At 39.8% G+C, this 19791-nt stretch overlaps 1 protein-coding gene across 2 annotated transcripts in view; it reads right to left on the reverse strand.

Moving 5' to 3' along the window:
* Positions 1-17837, reverse strand: part of CCNYL1 (cyclin Y like 1) — a 36996-nt gene extending 19159 nt beyond the window's left edge. For both annotated transcript variants that reach the window (XM_032403547.1, XM_032403544.1), the window contains exons 1-3: positions 17512-17837; positions 6553-6627; positions 4837-4871 (exon numbers count right to left, since the gene is read on the reverse strand). In XM_032403547.1, the coding sequence (XP_032259438.1) occupies positions 4837-4871; positions 6553-6627; positions 17512-17737 (336 nt within the window). In that variant the 5' untranslated portion in view covers positions 17738-17837. The remainder of the gene's footprint in view (positions 1-4836; positions 4872-6552; positions 6628-17511) is intronic.
* Between the last annotated feature and the right edge of the window lie 1954 nt (positions 17838-19791).

The raw sequence follows: 19791 nt of genomic DNA on the forward strand, positions 1-19791 counted from the left end.
GGCCTCAGTTTCCTTATCTGGAGGGCAAGAGAGTACTGCTTTAAGATTCTCTCACATCCATAAAACAGCTTATTATGAGAACTTCACTTTAACTTCATGTTTAAATAAGACTGCCATCACATTACTCAAGTGAGAACCTCTGAGTACTTTCCATTCATTTAAAAATTTTATTAATTCTATTCTGTAAGTTGCTTGACATTCATCACAACAATTTCCTGCCTCACTCATGCTGCTTTTTATGCCTACAATGCCTTTTTCTTCCTCCTTGTCCCAGAAAGCTTGACCCATCTACCTCCAGGACACCTTTGCCAGCAGTCACACCACAAAACTTCTCCCTTTTCTGAATGCTCACACATCTAATCTGCCACTTGATACATGCTACCAATTGCTTGCAGGATGTCTCCCTCCTAAGAACGTAAGCTTCTCCAGGGAAGGGAGGACTCTTACTCCTCCTACCTCCAGCTACTGAACACAGAACCTGGGACAAATTAGGAGTTCAATAAGTGCTTGACAAATTATTTAAAATCAGTTACAACTGAAGGTAAATCTTACTACAAATCAGTGAGAATTTATTAGCATAGTGTCAGAGAGGTGACAATGAACTTCTGGAGACCCTCCATAGAATAAACCATCTTTAAAACACTTTAGAAGTATCCATTTATCTGTGAAGAGCCTGAGCCCAAGTATATAGCAACAGTCAAATACTGAAATAGCCTAAGCTATGTTAGGACAATTCTCTTCCTTAAAGTAAGACCAATAAACAAATCCCAGTCACTGTAAGTAGTTAAAAGTAATGGCAGCATTCAATACCACAGAATACCAATAATTTTAATGCTTGGTTTTGTTGTGTTTTTTTTTTTTTTTTTTTTTTTTTTTACTAATTCAGATGAGCCTTCCTTCCTCCTATTAATATAAAATAGCATTCGCCATGCTGTCATACTCTCCTGTCAGCATCCCCCTCAAATACACGAAAGATGGGGTAGTGGAAAAAAAATCTAGTTGATAACTTTTTTAAAATACAGAACATTTAAAAACTGCCAGTAGCCAATAATCAGAAATATCCACACGGTATATAAAAACACCATTTTGCTTGTTTCAGATGTTTTCCTGCAAAGCCATTTACCTCTTATTAACAAAAAGTTCCAGACATTCTATTTTTGAAAAGTATCACTAAATTCTCCTTCAAGCCAGAAATGTTCAATTATACCTAAAACTGTTATGTTCTTTAAAGCTATTCGGTGAATATGTAATTTATTTTAAGAATCTCAATAAATACAGCATAAAAAAATGAAAATGAATTTATTTAAATACTTTTACTCTAAATGGAAGAAAGTTCTCTTTTAAGGCCACTACTAGTAGGGTATACTATGGTGTATATTATATCATAATAAAAGTCAATTCTGACCAAAAAACCTCTACTGGGGAGCCATAAAAAGAATAGAAAGAAAATGCACCAAAATATAGACAAGTTGGTAGAGCTTTGGGTTATATTTGCTCCCACTTTCCTCCATTAAATTTTTTTTTCTATTACGAATATATACTGGCTTATCTTTGAAAATATTAGTGAAACATTTAAAAATTTTAATTAGATGTGGTCTTACAGCCATATGGGGGGCTAGTGAATCAGCAACATAGTCTACTGGCTAGATCCAACCAAAGAAACACTGAACACTTCCCCATCAGGCCAGGCCTACTTTTCAGTATTCAGTAATACCTAGTATTCAGCTAGAGGGCTGCAGAATTAAGCCTCTGAACAAAGCCTGGATATATTAGCTATAATTATTTATTAGCTTAAAATTAGCCAAAATTTTAAGGCAATTATTTTTTACAGTTAAAGGCTTACCATCACTGGCTTACAGCCTCAATAAACAACACTGACAAAAATAGGGTCATAAAATGCAAATACAAAAAAAAAAAATCAAATAGCAAAAAACAGTATTGGCAGTTTAGTGTTCACAGATATTATTTCAGTTGGTTACTAGAATAGACAGGGATAAAGGCAGTGTTTATCTTTACTCATTGAGCACTAACAGAATAGATGGACTTTTACAATCTTTACAACAAAGGTTATTTCACCGACTTACGGTTCAATGGCAAAGACTAGAAAATAATCATACTTAGAAGTCTAGGAAATCACAATCCAAGCCTTACCATCAAAGGTCAAGTACCTGTTGAAATCCTGCCCCCAGCCACTGACCTGCCCATTGTGCCTACTGCTGAAGTTCACTTTTGTGTCTCCCATTTTCACAGGACAAGTTTTGTCTTTTTCATAAGACAACTTAAAAATTTCCAACACTATGGGGCGCCTGGGTGGCTCAGTTGGTTAAGCGACTGCCTTCGGCTCAGGTCATGATCCTGGAGTCCCGGGATCGAGTCCCGCATCGGGCTCCCTGCTCGGCAGGGAGTCTGCTTCTCCCTCTGACCCTCCTCCCTCTCATATGCTCTCTCTCTCTCATTCTCGCTCTCTCAAATAAATAAATAAAATCTTTAAAAAAAAAAAAAATTTCCAACACTATGCATTAATGAAAACTGCTTCATCTATGTTGCACATTAATGGGACAATATGACAGGGTGCATGGTTTGAATTCTTAATCAAGGCCTTAGGAGAAAAGCGTAATATGCTAATTATAGGTAAAACCGGAAATACGGTCTGAATTAATATCATTAATTATATTGAGTTAAAACTTTAAACTTAAATTTATACTTTCAAAACACATTCTAAGTTAGAGTTAAAAACATGGTGGACTGATCACAAATCTATTTCCTCTCCCCCTCCTCTTAGAGGTTATATACAACACAGGATAAATAGCAGGTGCTTTTTAATGTTTGAAAGGTGAAAAGACTAGACAAGGAGTGGCAACTGACATGGCAGAAGAGAGAAAGCACAGAGACTGGGACAGGAACAAGAAAGCCAGTTTGTCTTACAGAACCCAAGGCAGGCTCAGAATTCAGAGGCTCAGCCCCCAAACACCCAGAGTGAGGCCCATTAGTGAACAAGTCTTGCTCCCTTGTGGTACTTCCAGTGAGATCACAGATACAGGCAGGGACCACCACACATTTGAGAGAAGCCTCCAACAAGTAAGAGAGATCAAAAAGGAAAAAAGGAATTGGTGGGAATGACAAAATTAAGAAGCAAATGAAAATTTAAAAAATTCTTAAAAACCCTCAGAAAGATAAGAAATTGCTCTGGTGAAAGAACTAGATGCTATAAATAATGATAGACTATAAGAGAACTGTATAAATTAAAAATAAGATAGACAAAACTCAGTATTCAATAGAAGAAGAAGGGTTAGAGCATAAAGTAAAGGAAGTCCCCAGGAAGTAGGACAAAAAGACAGAATAGAAAAAAGAAGGGGGAAAAATTAGAGATCTGTGCAGGAACAATGGTCCAAGAGGTCCAACATCTGAATGACAGAAATACCAGAGTAAGGGAAAAAAAAAAAAAAAAGACATTCACTAGAAGAAGAGATGGTCTGCAGACTTACTGGCCCCAATAAAATGAAAAGGTCCATATCAAACCATATTATGAAATTTCAGAATCTCAGGGACAGAGAAGGTACTAGAAGGTTTCAGAGAAAGAAGGGATGGGGGAACAATGACTAAAATTGGAAATGTACAATGTATCATATAATGTCAACAGATTTATGAACAACATTGTAAATGAGAAGACAATAGAGAAATGGCTGTAGAACTGCAAAAATTAGTTTCAACCTAGAATTCTATACTTTATCAAACAGCAGGAGTTTCAGAGAAGCTAGATCTCTAAAAACTTCTGCCCATTCCCAGAAAAATGTGCTCCAGTAAAACAAGGGCATATAACAAGACAAAGGGAAACCAAGAATTAGGATACAGGGGATCCAACAAGACAGCAGTTATGTGAGATCCCAGATGACTTCAAGGAGATATCCCAGGAAAACAGACACATAGCCAGCCTAGCGAAAACCAGTCTACTCTACCGGAATAGAAAGACAAAAGAGTGTGCCCAAGAAAAAAATGGAACAGATGTGTTTTAGTAAACGAAAAATATTTTTGATGGACATGTGACAAATGTTACAACATTTGGGGGGGCGGAATTAGCTGTTAGAAAATAGGCAAGTGAATATCGTCAGGAAATTAATTCCACAAAAAAAAAAAAAAAAAAAAAAAAAAGGAAGAATGTGAAAGCAGAAAGACCCGCCAGGGAGCTACTTACAGCATTTGGCTGTGTGAGATCATGTTGGCTAGGAAAATGGGGACTGGATTATCCTGGAGAAGTGCAGAAGCGCTCGGGTTTCAGATATATTTAAGAAAAAGACTGAAGCGTATACAGGAGAAGGCACAGGCAGAGAACTATATGGCTCAGCAGGGAACGATATTTGCATAGTCATAACAACATACACACTGATTCTGACTGAACAAAAACCATGATACAGGTTGAGGGAATAGAGGCAAGGACATAAGGCCACGGTGGAGTGATGAAGCTAAGCTTTCACCTGGCACAACAGGAAGTCGATAGTGCTAAAACTTAACTTAGTTATTATGTTTTGGTTACTTTGGTTAAAAAATAAGATTAAAAAATTAAGGCAAAAAAAATTGAAGGCAGAACTTTATACCACAACCACGGTATTTAAATTTAAGTTAAATGTCAGAACCCTTAAAAAATGGGCACTACTGAGCCAGGGACTTTCCTGAATACATTTGATAATGAGGAAAATAGAAGAGATTTAGAAAATCTACAAAAAGAGGTCCTAACAGTGCTAACAGTATTGGATCCATTATATTTTTTAGGAATAATGGCAGACATACTTTTAATTCAAACTATTAATTTCTTACTTAACTTTTCAACTGTTTACTTACATGGTTTAAATGGTTGCTCTTCCTCTTTTCTCGCACTAAGAATAAAAAAAATTAACTGATCAATTCTGATACAAATGCCATAGAAAAGTAAAAGTAGTTGCTACTTATCTGACGGATTACCAACGAACAAAATGAGATGAAATTCCATTTTTAAAATATAATTTCCAATAAAATTTATAATTTAAATCCCCTAGCAAGATAAATCCTATAAAGTAAAATCTAAAAACTTAGTTTTACTTTTTGACCTAACAGATTATCTTTGTTAGGTACAAACGAAAGGCTCCCCATGTACAAAAGAAAAGGACAAAGCAAACTAGGCCAGGTGAAAAATTTAACTAATAAAAATGTTTACCTGTTGAATATCTGAACCACTACACAGTATTTTCTAATTCTATGTTTACATACAACTTACTTCAATTACCAGGATCTGACAGCTCTAAGAATCAGTTTCTGACGAGGCACTAATTTCTAGATACATCAGTATCCTGGAAGCATCCTGAAGCACTTATTGGTGATCTACTAAAATACCTTGCTAAAAAAATAAAATGGGTCATTACACAACTGGAAAGTATCTATCTTAAATTTATATTTTAATGAGTGTGCTAACCTAACTGAATATATCTAGAGCACACAAAATCACTTTGCTCTAACAAAGACCAGAAGAAGAATAAAAGCTCCAATGAGGGTCTTGGACCCCACTTTGTTTCCCACACTGCCTCCTTTAATGTGGGGTGACATCATAGGTACACATTCTTTATGACTGAGGAGAAAGAGACATGAGATAGCTTTGCTTTTACTGTCTCCACACTGTTTCTACATATGGGCAGGCTATGTTTCTGGAAGAAACAGAGAAATATAGCAATCCTAACCAGAAGTGATCTGCTCAAGTCAGGCTATGTACATACACTGTGAAAATGCAGGTTAAAAACCCCCATTTTTTTTATCGTGCTGCATACTTCAAATATTATGGAACACTCACTTTTTATACTCCTGCTGTCATAATCAACTGAAAAACCTGGTCATGTATGGCTTTTTAGTTCAAATAAAAAAGGATTTAACATAACATTAAGGAAAATAAACAGGCAAGCAGGAATGCTAAAAACTCCACAGTTCTGATTCTCATTATAAATCAAGGACACGGGCAATTTATACTGGTCTCCGTTGCTGAAGCTAACCTTCTAGGAAATCCCACAGGGCATGTTTGTTCCCATGTATCCTGGCACATCACTACATTAGAATAGAGTAGAATAAATGCAGATGTGAGATAGGCTTGTTTGGTTGAGCATAGTGTAAAATGGGGCTAGAATCACAGATTCAATCCCCATAAATTAACAACTGATTTTTTTAATTTTATTTGTTAAATGAAAACCTAACTGTGGCCTAAATCCTATCACTCATCTTTAAAGCCTGTGTTCTTTGGAGCCAGGGGAAAAGGACAAGGTGAGTATGGAGAATTAGACCACATCTAAATCATGTGGTCACAAGTGACTGTGTTGATAAAGAGGTGGCAAAACGTGTAAACAGAGTCTCCCGTGTTCTGCTAACTAAATCAGTAACAATTAAAGGAAAGTATATCATCACATATTAAAATAAGAAATGAATACATGAAAAAGTGAAACATTTAAACTAATGTATGAGTTCTTTTAGGGGCTTTCTATAAAACACAAAACAAAAAACAGTTTTCAATCTTCTCAGGGGAAAAAAATACTGTCTTACCATCCGTTTGAGATTTGCTCAGGAAAATTGTGCTTGCCCTTGGATGGTCAGAAGGGTTTGATTCCAAAGCTAACTCTGTATAGGAAGAAGAGAAAAAGGTGTGATAATTTGAGTAGAAAAATACATGACTTTAAAAATAACTACACATCAATTTTAATCACTTAGCAGTCTTGGGAAGAGTTTTTAGTAATGATAAAAAGCCAATTTTAGTAAAGGCAACAATATAAAAATTATACTGGGAAACTGCAAAATTGTAGAATCCACATATGTGGAATAAAACCAGACTGTGTCTTAAACTTTTTTTTAACCTGCACCTAAATAATCTATGCAACTTTTAGACGGAATTATATTTGTGCCTTCCCCCCTCCTACTTAACTATTAAAAATCCTGTCACCATCCTTTAAGCTGATATTACTACCATATTCCAAAAGCAGTCTCAAAAAGCAAGTTATGCTGTGGCTACTACTGTCAGATACCAGCTCAATATATCAAATATGCCAAAACCAAACAAGTTGCTTTTGGCAAGCAAATATTCTTTAGATAATCAAATAGCTAATTCTAACTCCATTCAACAAATGAACTCATTTAGTTAGCTGTGGTTTATGTGGGGGACTATCCATCATGGCAGATTTTTAAAAACTGTATAAAAGTTCAATGTTCTAATCTACAGGTACACTTCTATGATAGCAAGTAATTTTTAACTTTTGCTCTCAATTTCCAAAGCTAAACTCCTGCTTCTTCCATCCATGCTGCATAATTAATTTGGGGCTTCAATAAGAGTACTTTCTGGAGCAGATCATGGAGCTACTTGTAAAAAATTTTGTCCATAACTATGTAAAGGTATGTCTGCCTGTAGTCCACCGTGCACCAAGGTGGGGAAATTCTCTATTTACACAAGAATACAAAACAGGTACTTGAATTTTCATAGAACAAGGTTTGCCACCATAGGGGATAATAAAGTTGTCATTAAAAAAAAAAAAGCCAAACCTCTGGTGTGTCTAAGATTCCAAACAAAATGATCCCTGCATTTCCTCAAGATGTTTAGTGACAGTCTGGTAAGCAAAGCAGTCTGAGCAAGAAATAGGAAATGCAGAAATAGGTTTTTGTCTGGTTGCATATAATCTTTGTTCTTTTTAAGCTCTGTGAGCTCTGAAATATATTTTTGGGCCACTTCATTGTGTTTGACAAGACAGCCTGATGCTTTAATAGAAGTAAACAAATGACTTTCATATTGCAACAACCTTTGTAAGAACAACTCAAAATTCTCTTAAAAAGAAAAAAAAAAAAAAACCCCACCGTATGACACTCCTCAGCAATGTCCATCCCAAAGTACTTAGCCAATCTTGCAAGAAACCGGACCAAGATCCTGACAGAGTAATGGTTAAGTCTAGTATTTCCCAAACCACATAATAATTGTTCTGTTTTTAAAAGGGATGTTGGCAGTCTAATAGAAAATAATATCCCTGGCTCTTAGAGAATCAAAATGTCCATTAAAAACTAATCAGTCTTATAGTGAATATTGTCTAATTCAGCATTTCACAATTTATCTACCTAGAATCCCTTTTTCCTCCAAGTAATATAGTTAAAACTCTTTCACAAACATCATTTGGGACTTCCTGGTTTAACAGGAATCTGAACCATCCATTTTAATGGTACTGCCAGCACTAGAAATTTACATAGCTAAACATAGCTTTGTTCTTCATGGAAATTCCTTCACTGAATTTGAAGTTTGTTAGACTGCTTTTGGAGAAACTATTCAACATTTTTATGTAAAAGAACCATAAAAATTAAACTTTTCACATATTTGAAAAATGAGACAATGTTAGCTATTTGGAAAATAAATGAAGTCAGCTGTGCTCAAAGTGACAAAGACTTTCACAGCTGCCTCTAACCTAAGGCTTCCGAAAGAGTTCATGACCAACTTCTTACCAAAAAGAAAGCAAATACACTACATGTGAATCTAAAAACTAGGCAGAAATGCTTGCAGAAGTAAACACATTATGTATCAGTGCCTATGGCACGAAAGTTTAATTAACACTTTTCAATGGGAAATCCACGAAAAGTAAGTACCAGAATCAAGGGGGAGCAGGCCACACACACACACACTCTCTCACACTCTCTCTCTCTCTCTCTCTCTCTCTCTCTCCCCCTCCCTCTCTCTCTCTCTTCCCCAAACCAAGATATGCTACTATGGATCTAAATACAAAAATCAGGAGGCCCTGGATAAAAGAAATAGCAACATGCAGAAAAAAAGCAAAATTAGCCCAAGTGACAAGAAGGAAAGTGGCACTCCCCCTACCCCATCTAGGCTGGGGCAGCCACTGCTGCCCTGGGACTTTCAAAAAACCACTGAGAAAGGCAGAGCTGGGGCTCCTGGGCGGCTCAGTTGGTTAAGCATCTGACTCTTGATTTCAGCTCAGGTCATGATCTCAGGGTCATGAGACTGAGCCCTGTGTCAGGCTCCCCTCTCAGCATGGTGTCTGCTTGAGATTCTCTCTCCCTCTGGCCCTCCCCCCACTCACATGCTTTCTCTAAATAAATAAATAAAATCTTAAAAAAAAGAGAGAAAGCAAGAAAGGCAGAGCCGTGGATTCTTGGCTAGTCTGGAGCTGCCCCAGGCTTCCTTTGTCATCTTGGGGGAGGGGGGTGGGGGGGGAGGGGAGCCTTTCTAGGGTATATCAACAGAGGAGAGCAGAACTGAGACAGGCCATTTAATTCCTAGGTCAAGTAGTACCCAATTTACTCCATGAACTCTGGTTACAAAGTCAATATTTAAAAAAAAAAATTTAGACTTTAATTTGCAACTGAAAGAGACCTGGTTAATCAGCAGTACAGATGATCACATTAAAGGTGCAAACAGATAAAAGTCATTTGCTCATTCCTTTAAGAAATATCTGATCATGAACAAAAATTTGCAAGAGCCAAAATAATACTTTGTTTAAAAATTATTCATCAAGGGGCGCCTGGGTGGCTCAGTCGTTAAGCGTCTGCCTTCGACTCGGGTCATGATCCCAGAGTCCTGGGATTGGGCCCCGCATCCAGCTCTCTGCTCGGCGGGAAGCGGGAAGCGGGAAGCGGGAAGCCTGCTTCTCCCTCTCCCCCTCCCCCTGCTTGTGTTCCTCTCTCGCTGTCTGTCAAATAAATAAAAATCTTTAAAAAAAAAAAAATTATTCAACTCACAACCATTATTTTGTTACCTACACTTTAAAAAGAAAAAATAGCTCTAATCAGTGTACCATTTACGTCCTATTTTGTTCCTGAGAAGCAATCTCCACCCCATTCTAATATATTTACTATTTAATGGATACACAATGGCCTACCAAGTGTTATTCCTATACTTTAGTCAATCCTCTCTTCTTAGGGTTTAGGCACTTACAAACTTTTATTCTTGTATTATGAGGAAAATCTTCCCATACATAGTTTTTTAAAAATAATTTTGTTTTTATCTCCTTAGGAAAGATCTCCAAAATGGGATGAGTAGACCATAAGGTTAGATCATTGTCATGGCTCAATGTATAATACCAATTAAGCTGCTTTCTAAAAAAGGTGTGAGCATATTAGTGTATAATGCTATCAACTGCACCAGTTTTCACTCCCACCCTAACTTCCAATACTTGAAAGAAAAAATTCCTACTGATGTAAATGAGGAAGTTCACTGTCTCTAATTTGCATTTCTGATTACACAGTTTGACTATTTTCCCCGACAGTTACCAGTGTTATTTCCACTTTGGTGAGTTGCCTATCACTTGTATGTATTATATGTATTACACCTACAAGGACCCTAAAATGTCAATTTGCATGAGGTTTTCAGAAAATAGTAATCTTCTGTCTCTAGTCTATGACAATTTTCTATATAACTTGCACTTTTTGCTAATGGCAAAAACCACATTTCTATTTTACAGAATGGATACTTAAGCCATTAGATATTAAACTCAGATGTACACACACAGTGTTTCTGCACTGTCCATTACAGTTTTCTCAAGAACCAAAGACAACTGTGATCAACTGTACTACCCTGTTTGCACTATCACAAAGGTAAGACTGCCAACTATTAAGCAAAGTGTCACCACCTCCCACCAACATGCACATATGCACGCGTGCACAGTGACTGAGAGAGATGGCATGAAATTACTTTACATCTTGTATGTGAACCTACCCCAAATTACTTTTTTTTTTTTTAAAGATTTTATTTATTTATTTGACACAGAGAGAGAGACAGTGAGAGAGAGAACACAAGCAGGGGGAGTGGGAGAGGGAGAAGCAGGCTTCCTGCTGAGCAGGGAGCCTGATGCGGGGCCGATCCCAGGACCCTGGGATCATGACCTGAGCCGAAGGCAGACGCTTAACGACTGAGCCACCCAGGCACCCCCCAAATTACTTCTTTAGAAACCTCTAAGAATGTTTCAACCTAAGAGAAATACTCCTGAGTTCATGATTAGAAGTTGTGATTCAAATTGTATTTTAAGACCCATCGCTTTTTTTTTTAAATCAATTTAAATTGCAACTTAATTTGACAGCATGACAGGTTGATGTAGGAAAAGTAGGACTTCAAAAAAAAATTAAACTTGGATCTTAATGTAAATACAGAGGAAATCTATAAAAACCACTGACATGCAATACTGCTTTTCCCTTAATGTAAGATTCCCCCAGTTATAAGATGCACAGATGTTAAAAATGTGAAAATACAGGCAACTTAGAAAAAATGAAATGCATTATCAAAGGCTAAATATGTAAAATTATGCAACTATAAATGTCAATAAATGTCAAAATATTAGGGAGAGAAGGTAGTGACCAAGAAACTGTCAGAGCAGCGTACTTCACAGAGAGATTGATTTCAATATATTGATTTCAATATATTCCAATTAAATAGAAGATGTCAGCAGTTTCTGGGCCAACTGCTAGGCACCTGTTCACTTAAGGCTTCCTGCATTTACTGAACTATGCTATCATCCCTATATAGTACACTGTGTTCATTTTATGGCCCATTAACACAAATATTTCAAGTCTTACAATTACCATGTACACTGATGATTTTATCCCTGAGTCCACCCCTTCCAGGTAATTCCTAATTAATTCTCCTGCTTCCTAACTCTGGCTTCCAAGCCACCTCTGTACCTGCGTCTACCTTGGTTCTCAGTCTTGCCTTGTTTTAATTCTCAATCCATGTTTAGGGACTGTAACAGAGATGTGACATTTCATAGAGTGAAGTACACCTTTCTTCCTTTATATACTTCTAACGAGTATTTTTGCTCAGTTTCTTGAACTTCAAAGAACATTTCTGGGCTGCAAGTTACCTTTATTTTTATTTCACACTGGGCAATGTTAATATTTTAATTCTAAAGCTTAATTACTTTAATACACACACACACACACAAAAGGGTGAGAAAAAGTAGTATCCAAAGTAGCCCACATGATAAGTCATTCAATAAATTCTATTCCAGTATGTCATATATCTGTAATCTTTATCCCTGATCTATTGCCTCATTTTTAAAACTTGGACAACTCAGTTTATACCTCTGAGAGCCTGTCTTCTCATGTGTAAGACATTTAATTCTTATACTATGTAACTCAAAACATTGTGAGGATCAAAAGAAATGCAAGAACAATCGATATACCTATAAAGCACAATAAATGACAAAACAAAGCTTTTACAAATGAACTCAAAAGCAAAAAGTGAACATTTAGCATTTCATTAGGAAGTGTATGAAATGCCCACTCATTACTCACACCCAAATACCACCTTAAGCAAATATGTGCTTCGGCTAACAGTAAAGGGAAAGGAATAAAAGTCACACAGTCAGTAAGAATTTCTCTCAGCGATTTTGTTTCTTTAAGCAAATACCTAGTTCCCCTGCTTCTGTCATGTAGATTACTGTTATGTCCTCTCCTTGCTTTTTCCATGTAACATATCCTGGAGATCACTTCACAGCAGTAAAGACCTTGCTCTTTTTTACAGCTCCATAGCTCTCCACTATGTGGATGTACCAGTTGATTTTACCAGCTCCTACCGGACATTTGAGTTATTGCTAATACTTTGCTTTTGAAAATATTAAAACAAAAATTTAGTGAATATGTGGTTTTCATATTTGTGGGGTATATCTTCAGAATAAATTCGAGATAGGGTTTCTGGATTAAATGTATCTGCAACGTTGTGAGATTGTGCCGATTTCCCCTTCACGGGGTCAAACCATTTTGCATTTCCACCAGCAATATATGAATATAACTGTTTCTTCACAGTCTCACCAAAGAATGTGGCGTCACTGGATTTTCTCTCAATAGGAGAGAAGCTACAGTACAGTTTTATTTTGCATTTCTCCTATGCATGAAGACATGGTTAAGGGTCATCTGCATTTTTCTGTGACTTGCCCTTCATATCTTTGTTATAAGTCAGTCCATAGTTTAGGCCTGTATGGTTTTCTGTTCAGTCCACTCTTGGCTCTCACCTCTACTGCACCAGCCTTCTACCTGGTCTCCCTGCTTCCATCCATGCCTATGTTACACATTCTCACACAGCGGCCAGCCTGTTGTTTTTGTGTTTCGTTTTTTAAAGAATTAAGCTCATTCCCCTGCATATAATCCTCCACTGGTTTCCCATTACAACTAAACTAAGATCCCTATTTTTTGTGAAGGCCCGATAGGCACATGAGGTCTGAACCCATCACATCCCTGCTGGCATCCGTCTCACCCTGCTGCTGCCATGCCCGTGTCTCTGTCCTGTGCCTGCACCAGCATATTCCCATGTGAGGAACTCTGCTCGGAAGCCTCTTCTCCCACATCCTCCCACAGCTCCCTCTCACTTTTAGGGCTGTGTACTTGTCACTTGAGAGCAGCAGTCTTTAACCACTTCTTGTAAACCTGCCCTTCTCCCATCCTTGACCTTCTTTCACTTTCTTTCAGCACCTCTCTACCTGAGGTTCTTTCATTATTCATGTGCTGTCTGCCCCTAGGTCCCTCCAGAATGTAAGGAGTGAAGGGTAGGGGCTTTGTCCTGCATACCACTGTCTGTCCTGCATCTGGAACAGTGCCCAAAAAACATCTGTTTCAGTGTACTCAAACCCAGTTAAGTTTCTCCCAGTTTTCCCAACTAAGATGTCTTCTAATGCTTCTTTTGATTAGTCATCTCAGACCAGCATTACTTTCAGATCTCTTAGAGTAGTAGTTATTCCGAATTAAAGACACAAGACAGGCTACCAAGAACCACAAAAATCTCAAAGAGGAATTCTAACATCCAGTGAAAAACCAACAGTAACTTCAATTTGGTATAAGGACATTTAATGTTAAAGTACTTTACCTACAAAATGACTAAGTCATAAGACAAAGTATATACCATCTGAATTCTAAAGAGTGGTACAATGCACCAGTTTTTATCTGTGTCCCCAGAATAAAGCATGATAATGGGATTCTGTTCTGTTTTACTATAAGAGATGCCCAATCATAAAGGGTAGGTAAATGAATGGTGCTCCAAGCATTCAATGGTACACTAAACAGTTATTAAAAGGCATGTGGTAGAGCTTTGTGCAGCTCCATGGAAATACATCCTGGAGTGCCTTCTAGGTGTCAAGCACAGTTCCAGGAGCTTTAGGTCATTATTTCTCTTTAAAACAAAAAGTTATAAAGCAGCAAAAATAAAGAGTTATCTCATTTTTGTGAAATAAACAAAATGTTATGTTTATATACATATGAAAGGTTTAGGAAGAATAAACACTAAAATATTAATAAAACTTCTGGATATTCTAAGTGAATGACTTTTTTGTATTTTCTAAACCTTTTACAGCAAACGCCTATTGTCATCAAAAAAAAAAAAGCAAAAAAAAAAAAAAAAAAGGGTTTAAAAATAGCTACTGGAAAGAGGAAAGCTCTGTTGCTCAGAGGTTTTTCCACATCATATTGCCAATTCCTTCCCCACTCCTCAGGAGAAGGGGGAAGAAGCGGTCACTTGAGAGAGCATTTTTGGCCAGCAAATTAGTGAAGCCTCTAAGGTCGGAACATAAAAGGCTGTATGAAAAGTTGATGAACAGTAATAAGGCCAGATAATACGATTTTAGTGTCTTATTTTGTGTTATTGATACTACCATCAATTATTGTGGATATGCTGTTAGATAAAGGTAAGGTAGTAGAAAAATTCTTTTGAGTCTATATGAAATCTACACTAGGTTCTTAGGAATAGCTCTTTGAAATGGCTTGAAGAAATCATGTCCTTCTGAAATGTTTCAGAAAAACAAGGCACAACATTATGTATGGATGATTTTGTCTAAGAAATGAACCAATTAAATTCTTCATCGTAGAAAAGCCAAAATGTTTTATATTTAAGTAGGTATTTCTTAGTTTCCAGGGAAACTGATATAAAAATGCCGGAAATAAAAACATTAAAATCAAACTCTCTATCTGCCTGTACTTTATATTTGGTGTTCTGACCTTGTTTCTGTAGAAACCTAATAGGCAAATGCTGAAATTGAGGCTTCTCTTATCATTTTATTGAATGCCAAAGAAAATTAAGACAAACTGAAATGAAATTTTAACTATCATGTTAAACACAAAAGGTAAATTGTGTATTCATGAACTTTTTTTTTTTTTTTTTTTAACTCTTCTGGTTTAACACTCCTTATAGTCCTATGCTTAATACTGGGTACCTTACCTTATCAGCTTTTCCTAATGTTCCTCTGTCCAGGGCATTCTTGGCTTTAATTAGAGATCACCAAACAAACTCTTTTAAACACATCAACCCATTTATCTGACTGGTTAATCTAGGCTCTATCATGACTTCTACTTTTAGTCTTATCTATTGTAATGATTACAGACATAGGAGGGAGAGGTAAAAGTTGCTTCTGAATTGTGAACAATAAACTTTGAATGGAAATAATCAAAACAAGTGAGTGGAGATAGGCCTATCATATGGATGAATAATAAAATACCAGATGCATTCTAGAGTTTCTTAGGCATCCCTAGAATTGAATTTGGCAATCTATCACTTCCATGTCAGTCTCTTCTGTTCAGTAGCTGTGTTACACAGTCATTGCCCATCTTGGAGTCTCTCCTCCTTCATCAGTAACACAGGGAGAATACACACGGGCCTTATTTGTAGTTGGAAGGGTCAAATGAGGCGGACATGAAGATGTGTTGCAAATCTTCAAAGAATTATAAAAAGGTCCAACTTTGGTCTCTCATCCAACACTACCCATCTACTAACTAGTTTGTCAAATCACTCAGAGGCTTACCTTACAGCACCAAGCAGAGCGGAAGTTTTCTCAAGTCCTTACATGCTTTGTGTTTAAAAGTACAATTAGTTCATATAATTTGTTCATTCTTTTACAATACTTCAATATTCTGAAAAAGCAGTACTTTCCAGTTACAAAGCCATGTCTATCATATGGGTAAATCCACAGGCTTAATTATTATAACTCAAAGAAATTAACAGCCCAACTAAAGTTTACTTAGAAAAAGAGCTACAAGACATTTCCTCTAGGAAATAATGAAATAAACTGGGGGCACTTCAATGAAACAAATGGGCTAATGGGGCTTTAACATCTTTATGATACAATGTTTTCTACTTCAAAGGATGTAAGACTTCATTAAAGAGCCAGGCGGTTACTCAGAATTATCTTTACCTAGTTATCCCTTTCCAAAATTCCAGAGGCAAAAATCAAACATTTCCTCTTTTCTCTCCCCCTCCCACAACAGTTAGTCAGAAGAACTTTTACCCCAACATTCTTAAAGTTGAACAAGATTCTACAGGCGGGGGGGGGGGGGGGGGAAGGGGAGGGGGGTTAGGGGGAAAAAATTTTTTTGCAAAATCTGACACCTTTTTTTTAAAAAAAGATTTTATTTGTTTGTTTATTTATTTATTTGAGAGAGAGAGAGCGTGCGCGCACAAGCAGGCGGAGGGGCAGAGGAAGAGGGAGAAACAGACTCACTGCTGAGCAGGGAGCCCCATAAGGGGCTTGATCCCAAGACTCTGGAATCATGACCTGAGCAGAAGGCAGGCACTTAACTGACTGAGCGACCCAGGCGCCCCAAGATGACACCTTAATTACCAAACCTTTGTATTATAAACTAAGGTCTAAATTTATGGGTTTTTTTTTTTTCTCTTTGGAAACTTCTGACCAATAGTCTCATGAACCACCCTGCCTCTCATTTTTAGAACAGGCAACAAGTAAGTGAAGTCTGTTAAGTCACTGAGGTAGGGCTGAAGACATATTTGGGTCAAAATGGGAATTTTAAAGTAATGAGAACTCCCTGGGTTCTCCGTTCGGTATAAAAACTATTGTCGCAGCCCTGGCAGTAACATTTCACACCGTTCACAGTTATTTCAAGCCCCTTCCTCCCATCATTTTCTTTCCGTCTGTCTTCAAATTATAGTTAGAGGAAGGCAGCCTCTATCGAGGCTGTTGAAAACAGCCTACTTAAGAACACCACATAGACTCTCACAGGCCAATCTCTATTTTGAATTTAAATAACAAATCCTTAACAATACGTCTGAACTGTCCCGCGTATCAAGTACCTTAACGGGTGGGAGGAAGAATACCATCAGGCTCTTACCTGGTTTCTTCGCTTTGGTAAGGATAGGGAGATGGGGTGGATACTCTGAAGTTGGGATATTTACATTTTGGGGAGTGAATATACCAAAAAGTCTTTATAAAGTCCCCTGACACGTTAAGTAGACCGACAAACAGGAAGGGGTTGCGGACTGTAGGGTCTCAGGCCCGGCTGGGAAATGGGAATAGGGGAAAGAACTGAGCGTTCGGGGCAGGGAAGAGGGAGAGCAACTGGCTGGACACGACGGGGAAAGAATGAGGGGTGGGGACGTCAAGCAGAGCCAGCCTTCATCCCCGGCGCCCAGCCCTGGGAAAGCCGGCTCCCGGCAGGAAGGAGCCCGAGGCGGCGGCTCCGTCCCGGGGGACCGCCCGAGAGCGGACAGCGCCGGCCCCCGAGACGGACGAGAGGTGCCCGCCTCCTCCTTACCTTCAGGCATCTCCCGGTCGCTGATGTGCTGCAGGTGGTGGCCCTCGCCCGCTCCGAAATCCAACTCGGCGGGCTCCACGGCAGCAGGCGCCGGCGCTACTGCCACCGCGTCCCCGGCCGCCGCCTCGTAGATCTCAGACTCGTAGTCGGGCTCCGCCGGCCCCGTGCGCCGGCCCAGCTTGGGGCTGGCATTGGGGGACACGCAACAGGTCAACGTGTTCCCCATGGGGCGCCTCCACTCCTCGCCGCCTTCGCTCGCCCCTGACTCCGCCGCGCTCAGCAGCTACCCCCTCCCCCAACAATGGCGCGGTCGGCACCGGCAGCCCCGGGCTACGCCGGGGCTGCGCCGCGCATACAGCCGCGGCCTCGCCCGCTGCCCGCCGGTCCGCCCCGCCGCCGGGCCCCGGGCAGGGCTCCGGCCCCGGCCGCACCCCCGCCGCCGCGCCGCCGCCGCCGCCGCCTCCCCCGAGCCAACTAGTCTGTGAGGGCGGCGACCAGCCCGGCTTATTTAAAAGGGGTGGGGACCCGACAAGCGCTGAAAGGCGCAGCCACTGCCGGGACAGAGCGCGGTCGGAGCCCCTCCTCCTTCCGCCGCCACCTCCCGACTGAAGTCCGCTTGCCTGGCTGGCACCTGCCAACCGGAACGCATTCTGTGGTCACCTGGTTACAGGGGACCAATCACGCTCAGAGTTCCCTCCACGCGCCCGCCTCGGAGCGGGGGCACGTGACTCATAATGCCCCGCCCCTGCCTCGCGGCTGCTCGGCCCCCCGCGCGGCGCGCCACGGACTCGGGTTTCCATTCATCTCGCGCAGCCGGGAGCTTTCCGGTTCTGCGGGAAGCGCAGCGGGCGTTTGTTACTCCAAGCCGTCCTGGGTCGGTGGGCTTTATAGAAAGCCTTGTTAGTATAGAGCCGATTCCCTCAGCAACTCGGTTCCACCGTTTGACAGCTGACTCATTTGATGTATTGGTCACCGAACTTTGTTCCACCCGAATTGTTGACCGTTTTTGTAACTAAATGCTTCTCCTCTCCTGCCTTCCAAGTTATAGTTTTCGCCTGCAACTTGACCACAGCAACTCCCGGAGCCCTGGTCCAGCTCTCAACAAAGCGCTGTGGCTGTGTGTCTTGCATGAGACTCGAGGACAGGTTACCCTCCCTTTCGTTATCCGTAAAATAGGGACCGAACTCGTCCCTCCCAGCCCAGAAGCGCTGGGATTCACCAACTCGCTTTTCTCCCTTCTCTTTCTCCCTTCCACGACAGGAGTTTCCAGGTTCATCTTCTTTGGCCAACAGCGCATAAAGCACGATTTTCTCATACAAAGTTGAGAACCACAAAGTGGGGTGACACGGTCCTGATTTGATGATGATAATGATAGTGAACGTTCGGCAAGCACTTAAGTGTGTGCCCAACCCCATTCCAAGTGAGGTATTCATTTAACCCTCAAAAATAATCCTTTTACAGATTTTACAGAAGAAATTGAGATGAAATAACATTCCTAAGGCCACGTGATTGCTCATGTGTGGGGCCAGGATTTGATCCTAGATAGTGCAGATCACCACAGGGCCCTCATCGTGATTACCAGAAAGTAAAGATAGAAGTAAAACTTAAGGATTTTTTTTTTTTTTTTTTTTGAGTAAGGACAATTTTCTAATGTAGATTTTGAAGTGTTTTCCCTTCATTCAACATTCTCTCCCACATGCTAGGCACTGTATGCAGGAAACCCTCCTGCCCTCAGTGAGCTCACACTGATGACAAAACAAAGGCTTAGAGAGTCCAACTGTCTGAGGTCAGACTGCTGGAAAGGGCTTGAGCCTGAGATTCAAACCTAGGTCTATCTGACCCCAAAGTAGATGCTGGGGGAAAGAGGATGGATTTTATCCTGCAAACATGAGACAATTGAATAATATGAAGTCGAGGAGTCACTATCAGATTGTTTGTAGGGAGGTCACTTGCGACAGTAAAGACTGAAGGAAGCAACAAGACCAGTTGAGAGACTTTAAGTTCAACTAGGAGAGAAGGCGGTGGCAGTGACTGAAGTGGAGGGAAAGGACTTCAGATCTTTGGGGAGGCAGAATCAAAGGGCTTGATGACTAGATATGGAGGGAGAAGTGAAGGGGGAGGCAAAAATGGCTGCTAGGGTCCTGGCTTGGAGGATGGGGTAGACAACAGTGACTCTCTCCTAGATAGAATACAGGAAGAGGAACAGGCTTGAGGAGGAAGATAATTTTCGCCTGTTAAGTGGAACACCCAAAAGGAGCTCTCTGGTGGAAAGTTGGATAT

This window comes from Phoca vitulina, unplaced genomic scaffold (genome assembly GCF_004348235.1).
Source record: "Phoca vitulina isolate PV1807 unplaced genomic scaffold, GSC_HSeal_1.0 scaffold1, whole genome shotgun sequence".
Taxonomy (NCBI): Eukaryota; Metazoa; Chordata; class Mammalia; order Carnivora; family Phocidae; genus Phoca; species Phoca vitulina.